Below are 22,144 nucleotides of genomic sequence, written 5' to 3'. Positions count from 1 at the left end.
TTTGATCTTAACTGTAATTCAATTAAATTGAAAAAAAATCACAAAGTCAGCTTTCAACTCATTTCTTTCCATTTCTTTAAAATCAAAAATTAGTTTTGAAAAGTAACACTTAAAAATTTAACCAATATTGTTTTTTTCTGTTTTTCCTCTAAAGATTTTATTTTAAAAAATTCAAACTTACAGAAAAGTTGAAAAAATTCTAGAATAAACAACCATTCACCTAGATTCACCAATTGAATAATTGATAAAATTGTGCCATATCTGGGCTCTTGTGCATGCTCTCTTTCAATCTGTGTCTGTGGGTGTGTGTGTTTTAGAATACGGGCCAGATGTCTTATAGAATGGGTCTAACAGCCTAGATTTATCTGACTACTTTCTCATGATTAAATTCAGATTAAGCATTTTGGTAGAAATACTACATAGGTATAATGTGCCCTTCCCATTGTATCACATCCAGGGGTACATATTGGCATTTTGTACCATTATTATTGGTGCTAAAGTTTGATCACTTGAAGGAAGTGTACTTCAGATTTCCTCATTAAAAATTTACCCTTCCCTTTCATACTTCACAAGTAATTTGTGTATAATACTTTTTATCTATCTATTGAGGGAATCTTGCTCTGTCACTCAGGCTGGAGTGCAGTGGCATGATCATGGCTCACTGCAGCCTTGGCTTCCTGGGCTCAGGTGATCCTCCCACCTCAACGTCCCAAGTAGCTGGGACTACAGGCGTGCATTACCACACCCAGCTAATTTTTTGTAGAGATGGGGTTTTACCATGTTGCCCAGGCTAGTCTTGAACTCCTGGGCTCAAGCAATCTGCCCACCTCGGCCTCCACAAGTGTTAGGATTACAGGCATGAGCCACTGTGCCCAGCCTATAATACTTAAAATCTTGTGCATATCCTGCTCATATGCTTGAGAACAACCATCTTTCACCTTATGTTTTTAGGTTCAGTGATGAGCCTTGCATGAATCAGTTACTCATTGGTGGTTGCAAATAGGTATTTTTCTCATTCTACCATTCTTTTCACAATTATTTGCAGGTATTATTCTGTAAAGAAGAGCTTTTTCTGTCACAGGAATGAGTCTTCGAAAAAAGAAAAAAAAGGGAAGAGCTTTATCTTCCTGCCACCACTGCCCCAATTATCTTCCATAAGTTTTTAACAGTAATATCAAAAAATTATCTTTAAACATTGACTTAACACAGTTTAAACTTAGCTTCTTTCAAGTAATTTAACATGTTCGCTTTTCTTATGAGGAAACATTTCCTGCAAGGGAGCCAAGGCTTTTAGGTTCTTTCCCAGGTTAATGCTGAAAATAACAAACAGTCTTCTTTTCCTTTTGCTACCAAAGAAACATTTTGACATAAGTTTTAACTGCAATGACTGACAAAAATAAAATCTGCATGCATATTTTACACTAAATCGAGCAGAGATGAGTAAAAAGGAAAAATTGAAATTATCTGAAGACAGCACTGAGAAATCCTGGCTAAGATTTAAGAATTCTGTGCACAGAAGTGTACACTTGCAAGCAACAACTTTAAAACATCAAATTGAAAAACTCCCGAAATACATTGTTAGAGTGCATTAGAGATTCACACACTTTGAAGTTTAAGCTCTAGATTTTTACTAGACATTCTTGTAACATTCTTATTTTCCTTTAATCTGGAAATGAGAAGTGTGAGGCAGAGTGAACTTCACTTTGCTTGCCAAACAGGGAACCACAGAAAAGGTGGGAATCTTCATTCTAACCCAAAAAACTTATTTGAGAGATCACAGTATTAGCCGTATTGACATATTGGACAAAGACAAAACTGCAAAAGGAACAATCAAAAAGAGGTTACCTACTACCAATGTCTCCTCCATAGTGGAGAGGTTTACTTTCTAAACTGCCATATTAGACAGTACTTATACCAATTAATCATTCCATATTGTGATGTAAGAATTTAAAAATACAAAGAATTTTATCTGTTACCTTATGTGAAACTGATTGTATCTATCATCACCAGATGGTTTTTTAATAGCTACAGCTAACTTCTTCCATCCTTCTTGAGGATCAATAAAATCTGACAGCTTCCTAATTAGTCCAACATTGAGGCAGCGCACATATGTTGATGATGTTATGGGTTTGTTCATCTTCTATTCCTAAAATATGGAAAAATCTCATTAAAATTTTACAGTACTTTTAGAGATGACATCTGTAAGCTTATATATCACACTTTGCTATATCATATGAAATGTCAGCAACTGATTATACCATAATAAAGAAACATTCCAAAGTCAAGTCATTGATACCCTAAGATGAAATTAAAATTGTAATTCATTTGTCCAATTATCCTCTGGGTTTGCTTCCTTTTTCCACCTATTAATAGCAATAAAAATCGGAAGACTTTTTTCTGACACTGATATTTTCCAAGTAAAATTTATAGAAAGGGGCAAAAAACTTACCAGAAAAATTCTTCTTAAGAGTAATATCAACAAACTATCAGAATTAGCATATTCAGAAATCAAATCTATTAATAAAAACATTTACCTTTCAATTTAATATATGTTTCTCAATCAGTACTTATTTACAATTAAAAATTTATGCAACATTCTTTGGTAGAAGTAAAAAAAAAAAAATGTACTGAAATGATTTGTGTAGCATTAACAGATATGGTCCACCCACCCACTTTTCACATAGTTTGCTCTTCCTTGACCTCTGCACATTTTTTGAGTCCATGAGATCTGCCTGACCACAATTCATTTGCTACTACGCCAAAATCTGTGCTTCACCATTTCAACTACTCTCTAGACAGAATCTTTATTTCCGTAATCCCCCTTTTCTTCTGCTACTCCACCCTGGAGAGCTGCAGCCAGGGATAAATCTAACAACTTTACTTGTACACCAGAGTTGCTGATGTGAATACAAATTTATGGTAACCCCCTTTCCAAAGGGCCTTCAACACTGCCGTTAATCCTTCCACTTGTCTTCTCTCATAGTCCTTAGTGACTGTTTCATCCTTTACTTCTTTCTATGTGGATTTTACTTGTTCTGCGTGTCCTTCATTCTCAATAGGAAATGATCTTTCCTTCCAATTAAGACAAATAGACTCAGATATTCTTCTGTCAATTATTTTTGCTTCCCTATATATATTTTAAAAATACAATTTTAGAGTAAATAATGTGTTCATATGGAACAACATTCTAAAACTATCAAAAAGAGTAAAAAGCGAAAAGCTTCTCTGTATCATAGGCTTCTATGTTAGTATTCACTTCTTCTCTTTGGACTTCTTTGACCACATCTAAATAGGTCTAGCTGCCCTTCATCTAATTATCTTTCATCATTGCACAATGTATGTGTAATCATATACTTATTTGTTTACCTGTTTACTGTCTCCCATATTAGATTTTAAGATCCATGAGTTCAGGACCATGCTAATTTTATTCATGAATATATACCTAGTGACTTGCATACTGTAGATAATGGTGTTGTTCAGTATTTATTTTAGGAACAACTAAATTATTTCGCAGTACAATTTTATCATCTCCATTTTACAAAGGTGGTAAGTCAGAGATTCAGGACTTACAATTACGTCTGACTCCAAAAGTCACGCCGTACAACTCTGCTTTTATAACACAATGCATTGTTCATGCCATTCTCTATTTCAGAAAGACCATTCCTTTCCTTTCATTCATGAATACATTCAGCAAATATTTATGTCAGTCTTTGTACTAACAAATGGGAGCACACAGAAGAGAAAATCTTTGTTTCCAAGCTGTTCAGTATACCAGGGGACACAAACAGTGACAGGGAGTGATAAATGCTGCAAGAGTATTATGGGGCCCAGAAAAGGGGCATCAAGCAGAGGCAGTCTGGAGTAGGGATATCAAGACAGATTTGTTTGGAGTAGGAGGTTGGAAGGATGAATGAAAGGGAATGAGGATAAGCCCAAAAGAAAATTCCAGGCAGAGGGAATAGTGTGGGAAAAGGTAGGAGCACGTGTGTCTCAGGCAAAGAGCTTGCTATGGCTGGACCACAGGATGCCTGTGATTAAGTGACAAGAGATGAGGATGGAAAGGTAGCAGGGCCAGATCATCATGTACCTCATATGCTAAGACAAAGTGTTTGAACTTATAAACTAAAAGTTACAGGAGAGCCACTTTAGGATTTTTAGGAGGGATGTTAAATAATCTTATATGGTTAAGTGGATTCCTGTGGATAAAAATTAAAGGGATGTATATTGAGGCAAGAAAATTAGTTTGAAAACTTCTGCAATAATCCAGGTGAGCAGAAATGAGAGCTTGGAAAAAAGTATAGGGTGGGGGAATGGAGAGGTAAAACGTCAAAACATTTAGGAGGCCAAATCAAAACAATTTCACTAGAGATGAGCAATTAGAAGAAAGGGAGATAGAATAAAGTTTTTTTTTTTGTTTTTTGTTTTGGCTCATGTTAAATGTGAAATACCTACCTTTGGCACTATCTAGGAGCCTTCATACCGAGTACTTATATATGTGGTCTGGAGCTTAGGAGAGAGGTTTCAGCAAAGAATGCTCATTATGTAAGTATTCTCATATATAAGGGGTTTTCAAAGCGTTCATGGAAAATGCATATGGTGCAAAAACCATGCATGGATTTCCATTTTTTTTTTTGCAAAACATATTTCCAAAATAAACTCATACTAACTTATCATTCATGTCTAAACAGGATGTAGTTTGAGACACTAAGAAGAATAAGACAGTTTGAAAAGAACCTCTACCACAGCAACATGAATTCTGCTAAAAGTAAAGCAAGAACAAACACCACATTTATGGTGGAGGTTGGTTGGAAGAATGGTGAAATCACTGATGCTTTATTTATGGGGACAATGCCCCCCAGAAAATCAGCAGTGTACAAATCAGTAACTCATTTTAAGGGATGAGATGATGTTGAAGATGAAGGCTGCTGCGGCAGACCATCCATATCGATTTTCGAGGAAAACATTCATCTCGTTTGTGCCCTAAATGAAGAGTACCTATAATTAACAGCAGAATCAACAGTGAACACCATAGACAACTAGTTCAGCCTATACAATTCTGACTGAAAATTAAAGTTGAGCAAACTTTCCACTTGATGGCAGCCCAAACTGTTGTACCCAGATCAGCTGCAGATGAGAGCAGAGCTTTCAATGGAAACTTTAAACAAGTGGGATCAAGATCCTAAAGCATTTCTTCAAAAAATTGTAACAGGAGATGAAACATGACTTTACGAGTATGATCCTGAAGCACAATCAAAGCAGTGGCTCCCCCAAAGTGGCAGCGGTCCAATCAAAGCAAAAGCAAACTGTCAAAAGCAAGGGCATGGCTGTGGTTTTTTTGGATGCTCAAGCTATTTTGCTTGTTGACTTTCTGGAGGGAAAAAGAATGGTAACATCTGCTTATTAGAGAGTGTTTTGAGAAACAGTAGCTTTTCCAAGTGTTTCTAAACTAAAACTTTTCTGTTAAAGCTTTAGTCAAATGTTTAGCAGAAAAACACCTGGGAAAGCTTCACCACAGAGTCCTTCTCCATCACAACAATGCCCCTGCTCTTTTCTCTCATCAAACAAGGGCAATTCTGTGAGTTTCAACTGGAAATCATTAGGCATCCACCTTACAGTCCTGATTTGTCTCCTTCTGACTTCTTTTTGTTTCCTAATCTTGAAAAATCTTCATAGGGCACCCATTTTTCTTCAGTTAATAATGTAAAAAAGACTTTATGGACATGGTTAAATTCCCAGGACTCTCAGTTCTTTAGGGATGGCCCAAATGGCTGGTGTTATCCCTTACAAGTGTCTTGAACTTCATGGAGCTTATGTTCAGAAATAAAGTTTACAGTTTTGTTTTTGTTTTTGTTTTTGGAGTCTCGCTCTATCATCCAGGCTGTAGTGCAGTGGTGCAATTTTGGCTTACTGCAACCTCTGCCTCCCAGGTTTAAGCGATTCTCCTGCCTCAGCCTCCCAAGTAGCTGGGATTACAGGTGTGCACCACCACACCCAGCTAATTCTTGTATTTTTGGTAGAGATGGGGTTTCGCCATGTTGGCCAGGCTGGTCTTGAACTCCTGACCTCGGGTGATCTGCCCACCTCGGCCTCCCAAAGTGCTGGGATTACAGGTATAAGCCATAGCGCTGACCCAAAGTTTACATTTTTTATCTTTTAATTCAATTTTTCCACAAACTTTTTGAAATGCCCTTATACAAATTAAGAGCATATACACATATACGGTTGAAGCAACAATAAAATGAGGTTGCCTATTAGGAATGCTTAGAGTGGAAAGGAATGACGTGAAAGAAGAATTTTAAAAAATACTGCTTAGTCATGAAGGCAAGAAAAAAACCAGGACAGTAGCATACCAGAGACTTCTAGAAAAGGTGGCAGGTTGGTATAAAAGACTCAGAGAGGTCAAATAGACACTGATGGATATGTTAGACTCTGAAATCAGAAGGCCATTGGTGACTTGGGAACAGCTATAGTGAAAAAGTGAGTGAATGGCAAAAACAGATTTTCCAAGAAATCTGGTTATGAAGGGAAGGAGAAAGAGAGAGGAGTGTGAGGGGAGGTAAAACGGGGGTGGAGGGGTAGGGAAAGAGAGGGAGGAGGGCATGCAAGAGAGTAGCAGTTTTCAAATTTGGTCTCAGAACCTTTTACCCTCTTAAAAACAATTGTAGACCCCAAAGGGCTTTTGTTTATGTTGGTTATATCTACCAATATTTACCATAATAAATTGATGCAGAGAAACTTAAAAATTACTTATTAATTCATTTAAAATAATCATAAATATACATGTTAGCATATATATTTTAATAAAAATAATTACCTTTTCCTCAAAAACTGAAGAGCAACATTGTTTTAAAGTTTTGCTAATCTCTTCAATATTTAACTTAATAGAAGAGAGCTGAATTCTTGTATCTGCTTCTGCACTCAACCCACTGCAGCATGTTGTTTTGGTTGATGTATATGAAGAAAATCCAGCTTCACACAGACATATAGTTACAAAGAAAGGTGTATTTTAATAGCCTTTTCACAAAGTAGTAGATATTTCTCTTTGATACTACACTAAAATTTGACAAGAAATAACTTCCTAAAGGTAAGCTGCAATGTGGAATCTGAAGCTGTATAAATTAACTTGGAACATTAAAATCCATTGCACTCTGAATGAATCTTTTAACTATACAGGATTTTGACCTTACAAATCTCCTGAAAGAGCATTAGGGACTCCAACCAGACTTTTGAGAACTGTTGGTGTTAAGGGTTTAAGACTTAAGCTGTTTGGCAATACAAATGGGATAATGAATAGCATATAGGGTGAATAAATCAGCCTGGAATAGAGAGAAACCTCTTTTGAATCTAGAAAGAAGGAAGCAGAGGTTTAAATACAGATATATTTGAAGGGAGAAGAGTTCCCACATACTGTTATTTTTTCTGTGAAACAGGAAGTGAAGTCATCTAGGGCCAGGTAAAAGAATAGCCCACGTACCTTAAAGGCCACCTGGTAAATGCCTATTATTCCTTCAAGCCCAATTCAAAAGGCACTGTTAGCTTCCCCTGATTGTCATCTCTTTTGCTCCAAAATGTCACCTAGTCATTCTTCTGTTATAATAATAATTATGTTTTACTGTTTATGTGTCTGCTTTCTCTGTTAGATGGGTGCTCTCCTGGGCTAGGACCCAACCAAATTCACCTCAGCAATGACTCACAACATTTGTGTTGAATGAAAGGCTGATGATTTTTTAATTTTAATTAAGAAATCGTATCTAGGTTACCTATAGACTCTGCAGTTGCTCTCTTCAAGTTATTTTTCCTTACTAAGATTTCTCTCTACTGTAAGGTATATAACATGATTGACAAAGCTAGAAAAGATAGAACTGCTTAGTAGTCTTATAAATTAGAGCTAAATACAAGGAATTGAGGAAAAAACCCAGACTATCTAAAGGCCAGGGATAAATTTGGCAGCTCTCCTGCACCCAGACTTCCAGCAGAGGTGATAAGTGTAGGGATACTAGGAAAAAGAAGGCCTTCTGCAACTCTTCCACACATGTGCCCAGACGTTCAAAATCCCCAAAATTAAAACTTTACTTTAAATGTACATTCATATACCACTCCCAACCACATACTTACAAGAACATAAGCCAAAATATTAATGTGGTTATCCCTTGGTGACGATTTTTATGATAGTTTTGTTTTCATTTTGCTTTTCTGAATTTTCAATAATGAAAACAGACTGTGCAAAAAAAAAAAAGTGTCATCTCTTTCAAACTGTTCAAGATTTACTTTAGTACACTTAGGATTAACACAGGTGGAACAGGATATGTTGCTTACAAATAAATAAGTAAATACCTTCATGACTGTTTCCTCATACCACTAACTCTCATAGTAAAGAAAACCCATTCATATTTTCAAATAAGGCAACTCAGACAAGTATAAAAGGTGGAGTGGTGATTGAGAAATATACTAAAATCAGCACCTGCTTATGGAATCCAATGCCTTCCCAAAGTACTGTGCCCAAAACAGGAGGGCAAAAGATTCTTGTCAAATGTGTTAATAAAGTTTTAAGACTGCTTCATTAGCACTTTGATCAGAGGAAACGATTGTGCAGGGGTGGATGGAAGATGAACTTTGAGGTTGCACAGGCCTAAGTTCTAACCAAAGCCAACTGTGACCAGAGCTAGTAAATACATTTCTCTGGACCTTGCTTTTCTTTATCTGAAAAACAGAGATAGTAATACCTAACAATTGCTGTAGGAATTAAAATCAACACATGCAAAGGGCCAAATCTTGTCACATAATAGGTGGTCAAAAAAAAGGAGCAATTATTATTTTCTGGCAGAAATTATTCTTATGTCACATTATTTTTAAAGATATGTGCAGATTGTATTTAGGTTCAATTTCCAGAACAGTAGTGAGGATCTACTGAAAGCATACAAATAACAAGTCTGAGAAAATAGCTAAGCTTTTGAGATGGTGGCAGTCTTATTTGATCAACCATGGTAATTTTAATATATTTATATCCTTTCTAAAATACACTATTTACTTCCATATATTCTTAGCAAAATATGCTGTATAACCATTAATCTTTATTTTTAGATACTTTAACATCATCATTATGAACAAAAGCTGGTGAGGCCTTCCAGAGCTATTAAATTAGATAGGGCTGCCTATTACAAACTGGGATATGTGCTGGTGTACCATAAATTAAACTTAACATATCTTTCTTGAACATTGATCCAACACAGCAGTAATTGAAAATGCTTTGCATATATTTAAAAAACAAAATATAATACCATTGACTCACCAAATATTTACTGAGTGTCTACTTTGTGCTAGATACTGCTCCAGGCCCCTGGAGATGAAGCATTAGGAAAATTAGAGAAAAAAAAGAACAAAAACCAAAACCTGAATTCATGGAGTTTATATTCTAATGGAGGAAGGCAGGCAATAAGCAAATAAATAAACTCTATAGTATGTTAGATGGTGCCAAGTGAAATGAAAGAACAAAACGAAACAGAGAAAAGGTTGCAATTATAAATAGGGTAGTCAGAGGAAGCCTCAATAAGAAGGTGCCATTTGATTAAAGGTCAAAAAGAAGGAGAAAGCCAGCCACTGGACTATCTGTGGGAAAAGTTTGCGGACAAAACGAAATGTCAATGCAAAGGTTGGAAGTGGGCCCACTGGGAAACAGCAAGGACATGGTGAGACTGCAGAGGAGGGAACAGGCAAGTAGCAGATGAGGTCAGACAGGTAAAGGGGCCAGGTCTCCAAGGGCCTTAGAGTTTTTGTATTGACTTTGTTTAACCTCTGGGTGAGATGTAGAGTCTGGAAGTTTTGAGAAAAGAGACATGCTCTATACTCATGTCTTAGAAGGATACTGGGGCTGCTGGGAATAAAGGATGTTGGAGTAAGGACAGAGAAGCAAGAAAGAAGCATTTAGGAGAGCCTACCAATAAGCCAGGTGGGAGGTGCTGCAGGCTGGGACCAGGGTCGTAGCAGAGCAAGTGCAGAAGTCCTAGGAGTCTGAGGTGGAGCCAATAGAAAACTATGGGCTGATGTGGAGAGTGAGAAGACAGCACCAAGGTTTTTGGCATAACCAAGTTTCCCGATATTTACTGAGATGGAGAAGGCTGAGGAAGGAGCAAGTTTGGCCTGGAATATCAGAAGCTCAGTTTGGAGAGGTAGAAGGCAAACTTCAAATGAACAATCTGCACGAAAACAGAACATATTTGAACTTCCCGGTAGCCCTCTTCAAGGACCACTCCAAGAAAGGGAAAAGGCAGAGTTTAATATCCTCTGCTTACAAGGGGCCTTGGGCAGTTACGTTTTTGAAGCACTAACAGCGCCGTTTGTTCCCATTCTAAATGCTCAAAGTGCTTTCTCGCTTTCTCAGGGTTTGCTTTTTTTTTTTTTCTTTTGAGACGGAGTCTCCCTCTGTTGCCCAGGCTGGAGTGTAGTGGCGCGATCTCGGCTCACTGCAACCTCCGCCTCCCGGGTTCAAGCGATTCTCCTGCCTCAGCCCCCGGAGTAGCTGGCATTACGGGCGCCCGCCACTATGCCAGCCAATTTTTGTATCTTAGTAGAGACGGGGTTTCACCATGTTGGCCAGGCTGGTCTCGAACTCCTGACCTCAAGTGATCCGCCCGCCTGGGCCTCCCAAAGTGCTGGGATTACAGGCATGAGCCACCGCACCTGGACAGGGTTTGCTTTTACCCCTTTGTCTCTCTCTGGCTTCCAAGCTGACAAGTACACTTTTTTCCCCCATCTGCGAATGTACTCATCTGATCCCATAAGCCTCCTCCACTTTCTAATTCCCTGGAAGCTTGGAGGCCGGAGAAACAAGCGAATTACAATCGTGTGGAGGCTCCGCGAGCTGTCCGCGCCACAGGCATCTGTCAGGTGCTGGCCTGACTTCCTGGTTCTGGGGACAAGAGACTTCATTTCGCAATCGGGTTCACGGAATCCAGGGCCTGGGAGCTGAGAAACTTGAGGTCCGACTGCGCCCCAGAACAGCTGGGTGACGTCCCTCCAAGCCTCAGACTCTTCCTCAGGGCCGACGAACTTCTTGATTCCCGGGGACCTACCCAAGTCTTTCTTCTGGAGTAAGCTCTGTCCAAGGAACCCACTTCCTCTCTAACTTTTCTCACGGATGATAAAGAGATTTCCGTTCCGCAACCTACGCCAGCAACCCTGGGGCAGAGGTGCCGAGGCCTGGAAGCGGACCTCGGACGACGTCTGACCGAGGCATGAAGGCGGGGAATGCCTTACCTGCCCGGACGCGGGCTGCTGAAGCCGGCGACAGAAGAACCAGCCGAACTGGGAAGCGCCGCGGAGGGGCGGGGCCTGTCGGGTTGGCCCCGCCCCACTTCCCTGATGGGCTTCATCTTGGCGCCTCCAGGCGGCTCCACAAAGTGAAAAACTCCACGTCTTGCGTAGGGCGCGTCTTTACGTGCGCGCCTGCCCCTTTAATTACGCCCCCGTCGGAGGCTGAAACACTTAAGGCTTCCGGGCATGCGCACAGCGTTGCGCAAATGAATGCCTTCCACTGAACCGAGGTAGACCGGGTCGAGCTTCTTGCGCGATGGTGGGCTTGTATGTGGGGGGGGGGGTGACGAGGTTGGCATTGAGGATCCATACCCTTTGCCCCCAAAGAAAGGTGACGTGGGCTAGTGTCGCGCCTTTGGACAGGCAGAGTTAGGGGAGGGAGAAGAAACAGGGAGCGCTGCTGGCCTTGTCGCGGACACCTTTGGACGTGCTGGAGGGCAACGACGCCCTAGTTTTCTGCGAAGTTAAGTAGCTTCTGCAGGACTGGGTTCAGTATTTCTAATACCTTCTCAGGATCCCTCCTCAGCCAACGAATTCCTCAACCACGGGCCAAGCAAACTACTCCCCAACGCCCCCACTCCCCCCCCGCTCCCCCCCCCCGCCCCGTCATCAGCAGTCTCTGTTGAATGGGAGGGAATACTGCACCTTCAGGCTTAACGCCACGTGGACTCCTTCGCTGTCCTCCAGGTCGGTTCCACTCTTTTACCAGGATGCTGGAATTACATTCTCCCCAAGTTTCCCTACCTGTTTCACTTGCTTAGAATGTCTGTCTTCCTCCTTTTTTCTGGGAGAAAGAAAAGATCATTATTCTTTCGGGGCCAATCCCTACAGCTATGTTCTTGACCATGCTGTTTTGTTTTTGATCTTCTCTAACTGTTATTCCATCGGATACATCCTGCTCATTTCCATCAGAATCATCTTACAATTCCAAAAACTTTTTTTGGAATTGTGTCACTTTTCTACTCAAACACTAACAGTAGCCATCCATTGACTACCCAATAGATTCTAAGTCCTTGTCAGGGCATTCAACATCTTCCGTAATCTGGTACTAACTCAGCTGCATTTTCCAGCACTGTACTCTCCCTGCATTCCCATCCCCACTGCTCTGTATCTGGACTGCTTGTTTTTCTATCACACATTGCATGTTTTGTTTGTACATTACTTGTGAGGTCTCTGCCTCATTTCTATCTCTTGAACTATGGAGGACTTAGATGGCCACTTCTTGCATCATGCCTCTCCTAATTATCTTCCACTTCATTCCTACAGCTCTTATTTTGTACTAGTTATTTATTTAACAGTAGTATTTATTGCAGACCTACCATGTGCTTGACACTGTTCAAAATGTGGGATCATCAGTAGTAAATAAGGCAGACGAGGTTACTCCTCACGTGGAACTAACATTCTCTTTGGAGGAGATAGACAATAAATAATAAAGAAAAACTTTACCTAGAACTGCTATGCAGAAAATTAAATAGGGTTTTGTGAAAGAGAATCACTTGCTGGGCACGGTGGCTCATGCCTGTAACCCCAGCACTTTGGGAGGCCGAGGTGGGTGGATCACGAGGTCAGGAGTTCAAGACCACCCTGGCCAATATGGTGAAACCCCGTCTCTACTAAAAAAATTCAAGAATTAGCCGGGCATGGTGGCGCGCCCCTGTGGTCCCAGCTACTTGGGAGGCTGAGGTAGGAGAATCGCTTGAACTAGGGAGGCGGAGGTTGCAGTGAGCCGAGATCATGCCACTGCACTCCAGCCTGGGCGACAGAGTGAGACTTCGTCTCAAAAAAAAAAAAAAAAGAGAGAATCACTTGCAGGTTCCTGTAGATTATTGGTCGGGAAAAACTTCTCTGAGGACATGAATCCTAAAAGATGCAGCTATATGATTGGGGAGGGAACAATTTAAACAACAGGAACAGTTAGCACAAAAGTGTTGAAGGCCAGAGTAGCTGGAATATAGTGGGTAATGGGGTAAAGGTACAAATGAGTTTGGAGAATAAACAGGGTCCCTAATCTTACACATCCTTGGAAGCCAGGGTGAGTAATTTGGATTTTATTGCAAATGAGACTAGAGGGTTTTAAACTGGATTGTGATATGATTTAATTTACCTTTTAAGACACCATTCTGGCTGGTTTGTGGGCTAGTTGTAGAAGCAGGAGTTAGGGACCTTGACAACATCTAAAAGTTTTTGGCATGGAAGTATTAAAGTAGGTGTGATAAAGGACATTGGGAGTGATAAGAATCAGATGCTTAAGGTTAATGCAGTTTTTGGAGATGAGAAAGTCAAAGTTATGACCATGACAGTGGATGACCAAGATGAAGTAGAGGTGTGAGGTTGAGGTTGAGATTGAGGACTTGAGGGTCCAAGACATTGAATGGATGATCCATATAGATGATCATGAAAATCATTTTGGATAAGAAGGTAGTGAACCAGAGATCAGTGAATGAAGCAGAATTGTCTGGGGATCTGAGAGAGGATGACAGCAGATGGTAAAGCCCAATGTCAGGCTCTTCAAAAGAACTGGGGTTTTTGGAGGTAGTAGAGGAAGAAATGGCTTGCAAGGAACAGTGACAAACATAGACCAATATTTACAGCCTCCAGGTCCTAAGGTAGATGGGTGGGAAAGAAAAAATAGTCTTCACTTGAGATGACTAAAGAAGAAGCAGCCTGAAGAAATAGCCAGGTTTCAATTAGGGTAAGAAAGTGAGGGAGCTGTACAGGGAATTAAGTACTTAAGGAAAGTAAATATATCTTATATATTCCTTAGGAAATTAGGATATGGAGAATTTGTAGTGATTTCTCTATGGCATGATGGAAAGGATTGAGAAGGTATGATTTGCTAAATTAGTTCAGATTAGTAGAATACATTATAGGTATGAGATGATGGTCCAGATGGTGATAAATTACTTGGAGAATGTGGAGGAAACACAGAACTCAGTAGTGTGGGGCCCCTGGGCAATTTATCTTTCCTGCAGCTCCATATGGTATGGTAGCCATGGGTTTGTGTGAAAAGTGAGAGATCAGAGTAGCTATTCTCTTGCATAGTGTTCCCAGGAAGCTCTGTAAGGGTTTCTTCTGTCTGATGCCAATTATATCGTTAGAACTTTCCTCTAGGTCAACCTTGAAAGCTTCTATTTGTCCTAATGGGGGCATTAGAGAAGGCCCAGGACTGACTTAATCCTACCTTGAAATATAATCAAATTACAAATTTGTATTTAGAACTTCATTTACCCATCAGTTTTCCTATTGTCTTTTTGTCACCTCTCCTGTCAGTAACCACTAATAATATAAGAAGACTTAGCCACGTGTTCTCTGGAATTAGCTGGAAATTTTAGGCTCCAGGAATGGAATTTGGACAAATCTTTGTTTTATAGTCCTATGTTCTCACCTCTTCTTATGGGCCTACAAATGATATTTTTAAGATAAAATTGACTCATTTTAATCCTGGATAATAGGTACAAATCTGGAGTGAGTGAAGATACAAGTTAACAAATCTTTAGCTATACCAGAAATAGTTTGCCTATTAATTCAGCTTGGTATAGGAGAGTCAAAGTACACAGGAAGTACATATAGTTATAGATTAAGTTAATGATACCATTTAAGAAGACTCAGAATTAAAAGAGAGACAGAATTAACTAAATCCTGCAAACCTGTTCCTATTTGGTCATCCATAACTTCTCTTTCTGTTAACTAACTACCTCTTTGTTTTGTTTTCTAGGCACTATTATAGAAGAATGGAAGAAGATACAGATTATAGAATCAGGTTTAGTTCTTTGTGTTTCTTTAATGATCATGTTGGATTTCATGGCACTATAAAAAGCTCACCAAGTGACTTTATTGTTATTGAAATTGATGAACAGGGACAGTTAGTTAATAAGACCATTGATGAGCCTGTTTTCAAGATTAGTGAAATACAACCTGAGCCAAATAATTTTCCCAAAAAACCGAAACTAGATCTTCAAAATCTGTCCTTTGAAGATGGAAGAAACCAAGAAGTTAATACTTTGATTAAGTACACTGATGGTGACCAAAATCATCAGTCTGGTTCAGAAAAGGAAGATACTATTGTTGATGGAACTTCCAAATGTGAAGAAAAAGCTGATGTTTTAAGCTCCTTTTTGGATGAAAAAACTCATGAGTTACTGAATAATTTTGCCTGTGATATAAAAGAGAAGTGGCTTTCTAAAACAGAGCTAATTGGACTGCCTCCTGAATTCTCAATAGGCAGAATCCTTGACAAAAACCAGAGGGCTAGTTTACACAGTGCCATTAGGCAGAAATTTCCATTTTTAATAACTGTAGGAAAAAACAGTGAAATTGTTGTAAAACCAAATCTTGAGTATAAAGAACTTTGTCATTTGGTATCTGAAGAGGAAGCATTTGACTTTTTTAAATATTTGGATGCAAAGAAAGAAAATTCCAAATTTACCTTTAAACCTGATGCAAACAAAGACCACAGAAAAGCTGTCCACCATTTTGTCAACAAAAAGTTTGGAAACCTTGTGGAAACCAAATCTTTTCCTGAAATGAATTGCAGTGCTGGTAATCCGAATGTGGTGGTAACAGTAAGATTTCGGGAAAAAGCACACAAGCGTGGGAAAAGGCCTCTTTCTGAATGCCAAGAAGGGAAAGTTATATATACAGGTACTTTAGTAAATCATCATCCATTTTCTTGGATAAGCTTAGTTAAATTTAAAATTGTGAAAATGAATTGAATAGACTTGGCTAGAGAGATTGGAAAGAATATATGATTTACCTTTAGGGAGAGGAATTGCTGATAAGCAATTTAAACAACTCTAGGAATTCTTATTTATTCTGTTACTTACTGGAAGATGATAAAACCTTTCAAATTACACTGAATTTAAAAATTAGCCTTACTGATAACCTGGGCATTTATATTAGCCTATTCACAAATATATAAAGTTGAAGCAGTTGGTTTGTGTTTAATAAGTTTTATTGAAGGTAAATCTTGATTTCATATTTTGGAAGTCATCTCAATTAAAATTAAGTTTTTAGAGATTAGAAGAATATATTTACTGTGCTTGGGAAAGTGAAGAGATACTTTGCAATCCAAAATAAATTATAGTTCCCTACCCAAGGTAGGGAACCTGAAAACTTGGTCCTGCTGGTCTTCTAGACAAGATGTTCTGAAACTTTAGCATGCATATAACCATGAAAAGGTCTTATTAAAACAGATTTCAGAGCCCCATTCTCAATTTCTGATTCTGGGGCTTTCACAGATTTCCAGGCAGTGTTTTTTCCTGGTCTGCTACGTTTTGAGAATCACTGTTTTAGGGTCTGTGTTTAATTCCCAGGGTGGCTGGAACTGATGAACTCTCACTGTAAAAGTCCAGCTGACTAGGTTTAATTGGCCTCAATTCTACTTGAAGGATGAGAACTGTTTCAGATGATCATAATTTAATAAATGTATTTAGCAAGGTATTTTAAGATAAAACCAGGAACCTAAATTTGCACAGTGACACAGAAATAGAATGGTGCCATGTAGGGACTACAAGTGCAGATGAAAAGAGTTTGGACGTTGGAACTATGTGGGTTTGATTTGATATTATGACTTTTAGTTCACAAAAAGACTTATGAAATTTTTAACCTCTTTAAGATTTGATTTCACAAATGTAAAAATGGGAAGAATAATACCTTGGGCAAGTTACTTAATAATTCATAACTTTTGGTTGTACTTGAAAAATGGGGTAATAGGAAAGCCTGACTCACAATGATATTCTAAGGATTGAATGAAATAATGAAATTGTTTACTATGTAATAGTTACTTAATATTAGGCATATAGTAAGTATTAACAGATATATCCATTTTTAAGGAAAAACAATACTAGTTTTACTCGTAGAAAGAGGAATTGCTGGTGAGTGATTTAAGCAGCTCTAGGAATTCTTATTTATCTTATTCTACTTGAAATTCTAACAATATTAATTTGGGTTAATGAGCAAAAAAGTTATAGGACTTTATATGTTAGTTTAAATTCATTTTTCTAAAGTTGTAAATAGTTGGAGGCGTATGTTAAAAGAGGAATGATGGTTCAAAAAACTTTTTATTTTTAATTTTAAATTATGTTAAAATATATATAACATAAAATGTACCATCTTAACCATTTTTAAGTATCAGTGGCATTGAGGACATTCACATTGTTGTACATCCCTCACCACCATTCATCTCCAGAATTTTTTCACCATCCCAAACTAAAACTCCATATTTATTAAATAATTCTTCCTCCTCTCCCGCTCTGAAAAATGGGAACCACCATTTTTCATTCTATCTGTATGGATTAGACAACTCTAAGTATCTCATATAAGTGGAATCATACAGTATTTGTCCTTTTGTAATGGGCTTATTTCACTTAGTATGTTGTCGAGATTCATCCATGTTGTAGCATGTGTTAGAATTTCCTTCCCTTTTAAGGCTGAATAATACCCCATGGTAGGTGTATGCCACATTTTGTTTACCCATTCGTCTGCCAGTGGATGGGATATAATGGTCAGTAAAGCACACATGATATTTGCTTTGGAAGCATTCAGCCTTGGAACTTGGAAAGAATTTGAAGGAGAATGTGGATGTGAAGTGACTTCTGAGGCTAGGTCATAAAAGTATTAAACTTCTTGTCATGTTCTTGGATTGCTCACTCTTGGGAAAGCCAGCTGCTGTACTGTGAGGATACGCAAACAGCCCTTTGGACAGGAACTAGAGCTTCCTGCCAACAGCCAGTACCAGCCTTCCAGGAGCCCCTTTGGAAATGGATCCTCCAGTTTCTTTCAGGCTTTTAAATAACTGCCCATCAGAGTGAACAGGCAACCTACAGAATGGGAGAAAATTTTTGCAATCTACTCATCTGACAAAGGGCTAATATCCAGAATCTACGAAGAACTCAAACAAATTTACAAGAATAAAACAAACAACCCCATCAAAAAGTGGGCAAAGGATATGAACAGACACTTCTTCAAAAGAAGACATTTATGCAGCCAACAGACACATGAAAAAATGCTCATCATCACTGGCCATCAGAGAAATGCAAATCAAAACCACAATGAGATATCATCTCATACCAGTTAGAATGGCAATCATTAAAAAGTCAGGAAACAACAGGTGCTAGAGAGGATGTGGAGAAATAGGAACACTTTTACACTGTTGGTGGGACTGTAAACTAGTTCAACCATTGTGGAAGACAGTGTGGCGATTCCTCAGGGATCTAGAACTAGAAATACCATTTGACCCAGCCATCCCATTACTGGGTATATACCCAAAGGATTATAAATCATGCTGCTATAAAGACACATGCACACCTATGTTTATTGCAGCACTACTCACAATAGCAAAGACTTGGAACCAACCCAAATGTCCAACAATGATAGACTGGATTAAGAAAATGTGGCACATATACACCATGGAATACTATGCAGCCATAAAGAATGATGAGTTCATGTCCTTTGTAGGGACGTGGATGAAGCTGGAAACCATCATTCTCAGCAAACTATCACAAGGACAAAAAATCAAACACAGCATGTTCTTACTCATAGGTGGGAATTGAACAGTGAGAACACTTGGACACCGGAAGGGGAACATCACACACTGGGGCCTGTTGTGGAGTGGGGGGAGGAGGGAGGGATAGCATTAGGAGATATACCTAATGTAAATGACAAGTTAATGGTTGCAGCACACCAGCATGGCACATGTATACATATGTAACAAACTGCATGTTGTGCACATGTACCCTAGAACTTAAAAGTATAATAAAAATATATATATAAAAAAGTAAAAAATAAATAAATAAATAACTGCAGCCCTAGCCACATCTAACTGCATGCAACCTCAGGAGAGCCTGAACTGGAACCACCAAACCGAAGAGTTCTTGAAGTCCTGATCCACAGAAACTACAGGAGATGAATGAATATTGTAAGCCACTAAGATTTGAAGTGACTTGTTACACAACAATAAATAATACATAGCATTTAACCATAGACATGCACAAATTACTGATCAGCAACAAACTCAAGGAACCATTTATGTAGATTTGTGGAACTTCTTCTCTACAAAGCTTTGTCTTATCAGGTACTCTCCCTGTGAATTCCAGCCCACTCAGCCTTCCTGAATTCCAATATCTACCCTCTTAACTCAGCAAAACTCCTGTGCTCTACCTGGATTCTGTCTGTGCTATGTTCCAGAATGTACTTCTAGGCAGAAAATTAAAGTATTTTAGGACTCCCCTCGTTTGTTTTTCTTTTCTTTTAGATTACAGTTTTGTGGTACCTATTCGCCAGTCTCTAAAAATGGCTGTTTCATATGTTTTGTTTAGTTTTCTATTTGTTCACAGTGGGAGGTCATCTGGTATCAGTTATTCCAACATGGCTCAAAGTGGAAGTCTCTAAAATGGAATTTTAAAATTCAGTATAATTGACTTTGTTTTTAAATATGTAATTGTTCCAAGTAATTAAGAAAATGTTATAAATCTTATACATTAAACTTATAAATTTAGTGACCCTTAAGATTTTGTAAATGTTCCCATATTGCTTACTAACTTAAATAAGATTCAATGTAAAAAGACAAATCAATTAAATATTTTAAATTGGAACTACAAGTTTCATTCTCTTAAACATTCAAGTGCATAAACTTTTATGTAGATACAGATTAATATTAATACAATATCATGGATTTGATTCTCTTAAATATATTTCTATACTAAATTCTAAATCTTTATGGGTGAAAAAATGCTTATCCACCTAGGCTACTATCAGCAACAAACTGATATCTCAAACAAGTTGGGGATTTCTTTTAAATTGCTGAGCTTTTGAATGACATGTCCAAAATTGTCAGGGCAAATGGCTGCTGCTGTTGGACCTTCAAGAATGCATAGAAGTAAGACAAATAATAAATGGAAGGAACACATTTTATTTTTTAATTTTTATGTTAGTTTCAGGGGGTACATGTGCAGGTTTGTTACAAGGGTGTATTGTGTGATGCTGAGATTTGGGGTACGATGGAACCCATCACCCAGGTAGTGAGCATAGTACCCAATAGGTAGTTTTTCAGCCCTATGCCCTTCCTCTCTTCTACTTCGTATAGACCCCGGTGTCTATTGTTTCCATTTTTATGTCCATGTGTACCCAGTGTTTAGCTCCTACTTATAAGTGAGAACATGAGGTGTTTGGTTTTCTGTTCCTTTGTCAATTCACTTAGGATAACGGCCTCTAGCTGCATCCATGTTGCTGCAAAGGGCATGATTTTGTTCTTTTTAATGGCTGTGTAGTATTTCATGGTGTATATATACCACTTTTTTTTCTTTGAGACAGAGTCTCGCTCTTTCACCCAGGCTGGAGTGCAGTGGCACCATCGTGGCTTGCTACAGCCTGGACCTCCTAGGATCAAGAAGTCGTCCCACCTCAGCCTCCTAGGTAGCTGTGACCACAGGTGTTTGCTACCACACCTGGCTAACTTTTTAATTTTTTGTAGAGATGGGGTCTCCATATGTTGCCCAGCCTGGTCTTAGATTGTTTGCTCTTGAAATCCTTCTGCCTCAGCCTCCAGAGTGCTGAGATTACAGGCATGATCCACAGTACCCAGCTACATTTTCTTTATCAAATCCACTGTTGTTGGGCACGTAGGTTGATTCTATGTCTTTGGTATTCTGAATAGCGCTGCAATGAACATACAACGGGAACACATGTTTTAGACAGAGGACTTAAATGTATGAAAGTACAAAACTGTTGAAGGCTCTAGTTAATCCAAGGATTACAAGAAGTTCTCTGTGGCAGGGTTATAGGATATGTGAAGGGAAGTGGTGCACTTGGAGACAGGAAAGGTGGATTTGGGCCAGATATGAATACCAAATTAAGGAATTTGGATTTTTTTGCCTGTAAGCCTTCAATGAGCCAACCAGCAGTTTAAAAATAACAGCTGAAATCTATCATGCTGATTTTGTATTTTCATTAAAAAGTACTCCTTACGGCTGGGCACGGTGGCTCATGCCTGTAATCCCAGCACTTTGGGAGGCCGAGGCGGGTGGATCATGAGGCCAAGAGATCAAGACCATCCTGGCCAACATGGTGAAACCCTATCCCTGCTAAAAATACAAAAATTAGCCAGGTGCAGTGGTGTGTGCCTGTAGTCCCAGGTACTCAGGAGGCTGAGGCAGGAGAATCACTGGAACCCGGGAGGCAGAGGTTGCAGTGAGCCTAGATTGCGCCACTGCACACAGCCTGGTGACAGAGTGAGACTCCATCTCAAAACAACAACAACAACAGCAACAAAAACTCCTTACATTAATAGTTTGATTCATTATACTAATCCGTTAGTCAGCTAAGAATGTAATTGATATATGGTAGCTGCTTTTTTTGTGATCTAAGATTTTTTTTTTTGTTTCAGCTTTTACCCTACGAAAGGAAAACCTGGAAATGTTTGAAGCAATTGGTTTTTTAGCTATCAAACTTGGTGTTATTCCTTCGGATTTTAGTTATGCAGGCCTCAAAGACAAGAAAGCCATCACCTATCAAGCAATGGTTGTTAGAAAAGTGACTCCAGAGAGGTAATAAGATATTACTTTATAAGACTGAACTTTGGCCGGGCGCGGTGGCTCACACCTGTAATCCCAGCACTTTGGTAGGCCGAGGCAGGTGGATCACGAAGTCAGGAGATCCAGACCATCCTGGCTAACACAGTGAAACCCCATCTCTACTAAAAATACAAAAACAAAATTAGCCGGGCGTGGTGGCAGACGCCTGTAATCCCAGCTACTCGAGAGGCTGAGGCGGGAGAATGGCGTGAACCCAGGCAGTGGAGCTTGCAGTGAGCAGAGATAGCGCCACTGCACTCCAGCCT

General features: G+C 39.1%; 2 protein-coding genes across 22 annotated transcripts in view; one reads left to right on the top strand and one right to left on the bottom strand.

Moving 5' to 3' along the window:
* Positions 1–11,415, bottom strand: part of IRAK4 (interleukin 1 receptor associated kinase 4) — a 30,675-nt gene extending 19,260 nt beyond the window's left edge. Inside the window, exons 1-5 of one of the 15 annotated variants that reach the window (XM_063672655.1) lie at positions 11,254–11,368; positions 9,290–9,337; positions 8,116–8,218; positions 6,815–6,969; positions 1,977–2,146 (exon numbers count right to left, since the gene is read on the bottom strand). In XM_063672655.1, coding sequence (XP_063528725.1) covers positions 1,977–2,137 — 161 coding nt within the window. In that variant the 5' untranslated portion in view covers positions 2,138–2,146; positions 6,815–6,969; positions 8,116–8,218; positions 9,290–9,337; positions 11,254–11,368. Of the gene's footprint in view, positions 1–1,976; positions 2,147–6,814; positions 6,970–8,115; positions 8,219–9,289; positions 9,338–9,935; positions 10,652–10,677 lie in introns of those variants that run through there. The other 14 variants (XM_054443316.2, XM_063672650.1, XM_054443315.2 and 11 more) reach the window with 14 other exon arrangements.
* Positions 11,214–22,144, top strand: part of PUS7L (pseudouridine synthase 7 like) — a 42,473-nt gene continuing 31,542 nt past the window's right edge. For 4 of the 7 annotated variants that reach the window (XM_054443967.2, XM_054443964.2, XM_063672649.1 and 1 more), the window contains exons 1-3: positions 11,214–11,540; positions 15,026–15,951; positions 21,692–21,851. In XM_054443967.2, coding sequence (XP_054299942.1) covers positions 11,521–11,540; positions 15,026–15,951; positions 21,692–21,851 — 1,106 coding nt within the window. In that variant the 5' untranslated portion in view covers positions 11,214–11,520. Of the gene's footprint in view, positions 11,570–11,948; positions 11,998–15,025; positions 15,952–21,691; positions 21,852–22,144 lie in introns of those variants that run through there. The other 3 variants (XM_054443969.2, XM_054443966.2, XM_063672648.1) reach the window with 3 other exon arrangements.

The sequence above is a fragment of the Pongo pygmaeus genome, chromosome 10 (genome assembly GCF_028885625.2).
Source record: "Pongo pygmaeus isolate AG05252 chromosome 10, NHGRI_mPonPyg2-v2.0_pri, whole genome shotgun sequence".
In the NCBI taxonomy this organism is placed as follows: domain Eukaryota; kingdom Metazoa; phylum Chordata; class Mammalia; order Primates; family Hominidae; genus Pongo; species Pongo pygmaeus.
The sequence above is the reverse complement of the archived record's forward strand: the minus strand, read 5'-3'. Positions and strand labels throughout refer to the sequence as shown.